General features: G+C 54.9%; 1 protein-coding gene across 4 annotated transcripts in view; it reads right to left on the bottom strand.

Annotated features, from left to right (window-relative positions):
* The window catches only part of LOC118221289 (stromal membrane-associated protein 1-like), a 52,043-nt gene that overhangs the window by 33,094 nt on the left and 11,613 nt on the right, over positions 1-7,336 (bottom strand). For all 4 annotated transcript variants that reach the window (XM_035406232.1, XM_035406233.1, XM_035406230.1 and 1 more), the window contains exons 2-3: positions 2,778-2,911; positions 1,821-1,906 (exon numbers count right to left, since the gene is read on the bottom strand). In XM_035406232.1, coding sequence (XP_035262123.1) covers positions 1,821-1,906; positions 2,778-2,911 — 220 coding nt within the window. The remainder of the gene's footprint in view (positions 1-1,820; positions 1,907-2,777; positions 2,912-7,336) is intronic.

The raw sequence follows: 7,336 nt of genomic DNA, 5'->3' as shown, positions 1-7,336 counted from the left end.
AGAGCAGAACCAGACCAGAAACAGAGCAGAAGCAGAGAAGAACCAGAGCAGAACCAGACCAGAAACAGAGCAGAAGCAGAGAAGAACCAGAGCAGAAACAGAGCAGAAGCAGAGCAGAGGCAGAGCAGGAGACCCAAATGCAGCCGGAATAAAAAAGAACACATTAAGGACAGTGAGAGCAGATGGTCCCCGTGGGGGGGGGGAGTGGGGGGTCTGTTCCGGCTGTACCGCCCCCGCTTCCTCAGATTCCGCCCCCCGCCCTCTCGCCTCGCACGCGGAACTCGACCCGCGGAGCCGGAACAGGAGCCGTCACCAGGCTGATTCGCCGCTGTAACGCGCCGAGCGCCCGTCGCCGTGGCATCCCATTACGGACCCGCCAAGGTGAGCCGCCCCGCTTCCCGCCGCGCCGCCCGCCGCTGTCCGAGCGAACGCTTCCTGGCGGTTATGAATATTCTCCGCCTTCGCCGTGCTCCGAATGCTAATGAGCCCGACGCTTATACAACAGCGCTACACGCCGGAGTGTGTGTGTGTGTGTGTGTGGGGTGGGGGGGGGTTAAAATAAAAGGAGGAAGAAAAAAAAAAAAGGAAAAGCGTCTTTCCAGAAAATGCAATTACAGCCTTCAGAGGAAGACGAGGAGGAGAAGGAGGAGGAGGAGGAAGGGGGGGTGTTAGCGGGGCTGCCACAAAAAGCCCCAATTACAGCAGCACCCCTAGGCAGGGGGATCAAAACACACCGAAGGGGGAGCAGGAGGCACACAACCCGCCCCCCCCCCCCCCCCCCCCGGGGGCCCTGTCGCTGGCCCAGGTGAGTGCTCTCCAAATGCCCCCCCTGCGTCCCACCACCCAGCCCCGCCCCAGGACAGGAGAGCCGGGGGGGGGGGGGGGGGATGGTGTTTATAAGACCTCCACAGTCGCCGTTCCCTCTAATTTCCACACAAGTGCACAATGCAGGCTTTTCAGCAGACACTTCCAGCCCCAGAGAATTACAGGGGATTTAACAGGGCGATAAAACAGCCACCAGGACCGCAGACCCGAAGCCCAGCAGCGTACGCGAGCCTTTCTCTCAGCGCTGCGGGAACCAATCCCTTATTTAGACAGCGTTACTTCCTCCCTGTGACCGTCGCCTGCTTCGACCGTCAGCTCTCCTGGATCCACTGTAACTGGACAGCCGCTCAGTCACCCGCATTCTACGTTTACACAGCGTTGCTAAGCAGCCACGCCGCATTCTAGAACTCACACGCGGCCCCGGCCGCCCGTCTGTCCTGTAACTGCCGCTACTGAGCGCTAACTCGGCTAGCGCTAACTCAGCCAGCGCTACCCGCTCCGCTAGCGGCACCGCCACGCAGTCACAGGTCGCTCTCTTACGCTGACTCCGGCGCGTTTTCTTTCACGCCGCAAAGGCCCCAGCACCCCGGACAGGCTGCGAGGTCACGAGGTTCTCCGGTAACTCTGGCCACGGTCGGCAGGCTTCGCGCTGACACGCGCTGCTCACTGCCCAAAAGATGGCATTATAACAGCAGATTAAGAGTTCTCCACGCTCGCTGCCTTTGGGCCTACAGAGCGGGGGGGGAAAGCACCTGTTCAGCCATGGATAAGAACGTCTGGGAAACAGCCAGACAAAACGCTAAAGCAGGGCTGTACGCTAGCATTTCTTTACAAGGAGAACACATTCCTCAGCAGAAAAACTGAGGAGCACACTAATGTTCTATTTTTCTATTTCGCACATCACCACAGTTCAAGGGGCAAATGCTCCTAAGATGGCAGCACGGGAGAGCCCCTGAACGGTGAACGCGGAGCGGGAAGCCGGCGGGGAAGGATACTGGTCCGTCTGAGGTCGTCTGAAGCTGTCGGGGAGGCTGGCTTCGTACATCTGCCTGGCCCTGGTGTTGCCCATGTCCTGAATGCTCTGGGGGGGGGGGGGCGGGGGGGGGGACAACAGGGACACCCGTCAGTCATCAGGCACCTTCAACGCTGAACCAAGGGGACACAATTATTCAAATCCCTGTGCGGTGATTTTTAGTGATTAATCAAGAGTACCACAGAGACACAAGAAAGCGATCAATATCGATTTGATTACTTCATTCATTAGGGAAGGCATTATGAAACGTGCCTGACATTCAGCTGGTTTGAAAATACATGCTTTGTCTTTAGAGATCCCCACTGTAAGCATTATGGGTATTCATAAGACGTATGCAGATGTGTCTGTTTGTCCTCTGGCCCAACTGGGTGTGGCTTGGGTATTTCATACACACCCTGGTCCAGAGTATTACCACACAAAAATACCACACATAACATTATTCCATGGCTGTATTTCACAAGGTTATTCAAACCAGGAGGTGAACTCTGAGTTTTCTTTTACACCTACGGTTACGAAAACACTTGTCAGATATATCATTCTTAACAAAACATGTCAAGATAAACACTTCATTCTTCCAGAACGTTCTGCCTTCATCTTGGCCCTCTTTATTCCCAGGTAAACAGAGCTGTGAGAGGAAGCGATACCTGTGGCTATAAAGGCGCTCTGACAGGGAAGAGAGGCTCAGGTAGGCGGGCTCACTCAGGAGAACAGAGCAGCACCGACAGAGAGAGAAATTACAGCCCAGACCTGCGCTCTCCTACAGCAGTGCTGCCAGTGCTGTCTCACTCACGCACGCACACACAAACACACACACACACACACACACATGTACACACACACGCACACACACAGTCACACAGTCACACACACACACACACACACACACACACACACACACACACACACACACGCAGCGTACCTGGATCTGCTCGGCGGTCCACTGGTCCAGGTTGACGGATTTGACGCGTGATATGTGCACCCCCAGGTTCCGGTGGATCCCCGCGCAGCGGATGCAGATGAACACGCCCAGGTTCCAGGAGGCCCATCGCGGACCTGAGGGGAGGAGGCGCGGTCAGACCCTGCTGCAGACTGCCCCGGGACAGGGGCCTCTGGGGTCTGTACCCCAAACCTACAGACCCAACACCTGGGTGGTCTCCTCTAGGGTCTATACCCCAAACCTACAGACTCGGTTCCAGACACAACACCTGTGTGGTCTCCTCCAGGGTCTATACCCCAAGCCTACAGACCCAAACACTCAGTCGATACTGTTTGCACAAGCTGGTTGTTGGGGGGTGGGGGGTGGGGGTGGAGGGGTTTTAGGGAAAGGAAATGACAGTGGGATGTTCCCTGCCTGGCGGCCTGTAGATCTTCACACTGCAGGGGGAACAGAACGCATTTAGGCAGCTCCTGGACACCCCACCACCCCACCCCCCCTTGCCCCACCGCTTTATCTACACACAACAGCCATTTTGGGACGGACCGAATTCTGGACAGGCCTTCCGCCGGCTGAATTGGCTCTGCTGGAGGGGAACGCTCCTTGGCACAGAGGTGGCAACACGAGGTGCCCGAAAAGGTGCCAACACTCCCCCTCGCAAGCCGCGCATATGAACGAACTGTCAACACACATTCGAATCTTCCGTGCCAACAGACCAGCTAATGACAACCAGCAAAAATCACGCAGGCTATTATACAGTAAACACTGAGCTAGCTGTGGCTGCCCACACAGGAACACTGAGCTAGCTGCGACTGTCCACACAGGAACACTGAGCTAGCTGCGACTGTCCACACAGGAACACTGAGCTAGCTGTGACTGTCCACACAGGAACACTGAGCTAGCTGTGGCTGCCCACACAGGAACACTGAGCTAGCTGTGACTGTCCACACAGGAACACTGAGCTTGACACAAATGTTCCATGCAGTAATATTACTTTGATGAAAATGTCCACATAGCAACACTGAGTTTGTATCACAAGGTAGGTCAATATGCAGTAAATTTGAATTGGATAATGGGAGACCTTAATCCCTCTCAGAACTGAGGAAGGAGGGAGGGGGTGTCACAGGGGGGTAAGGAACTTGTCCTGTACCCATTTTGCAGCTTTCCATGTTGGGGGAGGGAGGGTACCCTTGAGGGATGGCAGCCTACTTATTGTGAACAACTTCAGTAAATATCTAACTGTATAAAGGGACAACATCGGCGATCGCTTGGGATGAAGAGTTTAATCCCCTCTCTGCTCAACCCACTTCCTTCAGACTCCAGTTCTAGAGCAGGGCTGCCCAACCCTGCTCCTGGAGATCCTATACCATCCTACATGTTTTCACTCCAACCATAAAAAAGCACATCTCATTAAACAGTTTGAGATGTCGTGAACTAGCAGAGTCAGGCGTGCCAAATTAGGGTAGAAACTAAAACCTGCAGGGCGGTAGATCTGCAAGAGCAGAGTTGGGCAGCACTGATCTAGAGAAACGGATGAAGAGGTTGCACAGGGTCAGCGGTAAACAACCGAAGAGTGCAGTACCTCCTCATCGACCACGTCCATAATGTGCAAGGTCTTTATTTATTAGATTTTTAATGCTGTGTGAGCTGTTTGTTCCCAAAAAAAGAAGAAAAAAAAACGCACCCCCACATAAACACTCAATAAGCTGACTAATGATGATAAGAGACTGTCCATTCCAGCTTCATAACAGAACATTTTTTAACAAGCACACACAGTCACACTTTGTTACTTAATAACCCCATCTGACCCCGGCAGTGACTAATCCCTCACAAGAGACAAAACAGCGCCGATTGGCCAGCAGCCCTACAGGGCGGGGCTTAACTGGCTGTAGCGTTTCCCAAAGAGGGGAGGTCTCACTGGGCTGTCCCCGCCTTGTCACCCGTGAGCGCCCCCTCTGGTGGACCGAGGGTCTGCAGTCCGACACGGCGACTGCGCGACTCAGCTAGCAGGCTACGAAACAGAAAGGGGCAGCAGCCAGCAGAGGGCGCTGCTCCCCGCTCCCCCAAACCCAGAGCTACTCTGCTGGGCCCCTCCACTCAGGGGCCGATCCGGGGCCCCTCCACTCAGGAGCCGATCCGGGGCCCCTCCACTCAGGGGCCGATTCAGGGGCCGATCCGGGGCCCCTCCACTCAGGGGCCGATTCGGGGCCCGGTCACCTTGCCCCCCGCCCCGGCCCCTCCGCCCGCGCGGGCACATCCAGGGCCTCTCTTAATCAGCGGCGGCGGCCCAGCATCTGTTGGGCTGTCAGTATCGATCAGGCGGACGGCTCTGGACAATCAGGCGACAGAGCCGCCCCGTGCCCACATTCATCACACGTCTTTGTGAAGGTTACACACGGGATGAGCGTGGGGTACACAGGGGGGGATTCAGCGCCAAGCTCGCTGCAATGAGAGACCCCCCCCCCACCGCACACCCCCCGTCTGTGGGGTTTCAAATGAGCTTCACAGCCACAACGTCTCAAGGACTGCTGTCAAAGTCAGCAAGCGCATCACTTCCTGTCCCTCTCTGCAGCTCCGCGGCACGTGCGCTAGCACCGGGGAGGCTAAGCTACATGAACTGCTAACAAACGGAGAAACGCCCAGCCAAGCGCCAGAGCACCGCAGCACCAGCTGGCCCGCAGGTGTGGAGCTGCCCCTTGGCTAGCTCCCTTCAGCTGTCGGGTAGAACTAATAAAAGTAGAATTCAGAACAAACGTCTGCTTCCCTTCTTCCATTTGGCCCTGAACCCTTAGAAGACTAGCCTTTTTCAGAATGCTTTTTCAAAGTTCTGTGTCAGTGTTCCAGAACGCCATCGCTGTCACCAGCAGCGACTGTTACATCAGCATCAGAATGTTCAGTTGTGATGTCACACCGTAAAGGGTTAAGCCCGTTCTGGCCTCTGTTACAAACCCCAGAGTCACAGCCAGACAGAACGGGACGCTGTGTTGGCGCTGGGTTTGAGTTTAGGGGGGTAATAAGGTCCGGTACCTCCCGATCTCAGTGTTCCTCCTGGAGCGGGATCAGGGCCTTCCTCACCCCCCGAACCCGCTGCCTGAAATGTGACGTGCGGCGGCGAACAGCACCGAGGAAGAGCAGCCTGAGGAGCGTGTGCATGTCTCCAAAACCGCCAGTCTCTACGCCCAGCAACCCGACTCACATTCATCATCAAAAGAGAGAAGAAACAGCTCCAGGTCATACTCACACACAAACAGAGACACACACACAGACACATACACACACACACACAAACAGAGAGAGAGACACACACAGACACACACACACACACACACACATATACACACACACACAAACAGAGACACACACACAGACACATACACACACACACACAAACAGAGAGAGACACACACACAGACACACACACACAAACAGAGACACACACACGCACGCATATTAATAATTCACATCTAAGATGATTAGAATTTTGTCGGTTGCAAACAGAGGGGGAAGAGTAATGAGGAAACAGCGGAGAGATTAGAGGCAGAGAGGTAATGAAGTTTTCTTTTCTTTTAATGAAACGGGAGAAAATTCCTGAGGAAACATCAGGGTGTCAAACAGGAGCCTGTACAATGAGGGCTGGAACACTGCCACGGGGGGGGGGGAGCTTTGGGGGGGGTGGAGGTAACGGGGCCTGACATCAGCTCTAATGAGGAGAGCAGCCAGTGCAGGGGCTCTAACGAGGGCCAGGGGCCACACAGGGGAGGTCAGTGTAAGGTTGTGTACGTGTGCGTATATGAATGTGTGTGTATGTGTGTGTGTGTGTGTGTCTGTCGGCAGGGACACTTTGCCAGGGGGTTGCAGGATGTGAGGGGCGTGTTTGAGCATCTGTGGGTGCGCTGTCAGATACACTCTCTCTCTCACACACACACACACACACACACACACACAGTCACACACGCACACACACAGACAGACACCACACTCACACACACACACACACACACACACACTCACACACAGCAGCGCTTCATCCCCACGCTCAGTCTGCAGGCCAGCACAGTTCAGTACCCAGCGGAGAGCGGCGTCTGCTGCATCCCAAATCCACACACCCGCCGCGTCGCTCCGCGGCCTCCGAACCCTTCCCCTCACGTCTCCCACGCGGCGGAGTTCGCCTCTTAAGCCCAATTCGTGGATAAAAATGTGCAGGAGGGAGCCGTCTGCTAAAATAAAAACTCCTAAACAAATATCGCCAATCTGCCTGATCTCTTACTCGCGCAGAATCCTGAAAGGGCCCAGGGTTTTCGGCTAACTGCATTCATTATGCATCTGGCACATCTGGCAGACTTACACGGAGTCTCCTTCACAGGGACTAACACAGTTTTCACAACGGGATGCATCTACGCTAGCGCTACGCCGCGCTAACACCAGGGTCATAAACGTGACGTGAGCGGCAAGTAGAAAACCAGTTAATGAAGAACAGGCGACACACGTCCTCTGAAGGAAGACAAAGGTGCGTATCTGACAGGAAGACACCATCCATTTAGGAA

The sequence above is a fragment of the Anguilla anguilla genome, chromosome 2 (assembly GCF_013347855.1).
Source record: "Anguilla anguilla isolate fAngAng1 chromosome 2, fAngAng1.pri, whole genome shotgun sequence".
NCBI lineage: Eukaryota > Metazoa > Chordata > Actinopteri > Anguilliformes > Anguillidae > Anguilla > Anguilla anguilla.
Note: the sequence above shows the minus strand (reverse complement) of the source record. Positions and strands in the feature narration are given on the sequence as shown.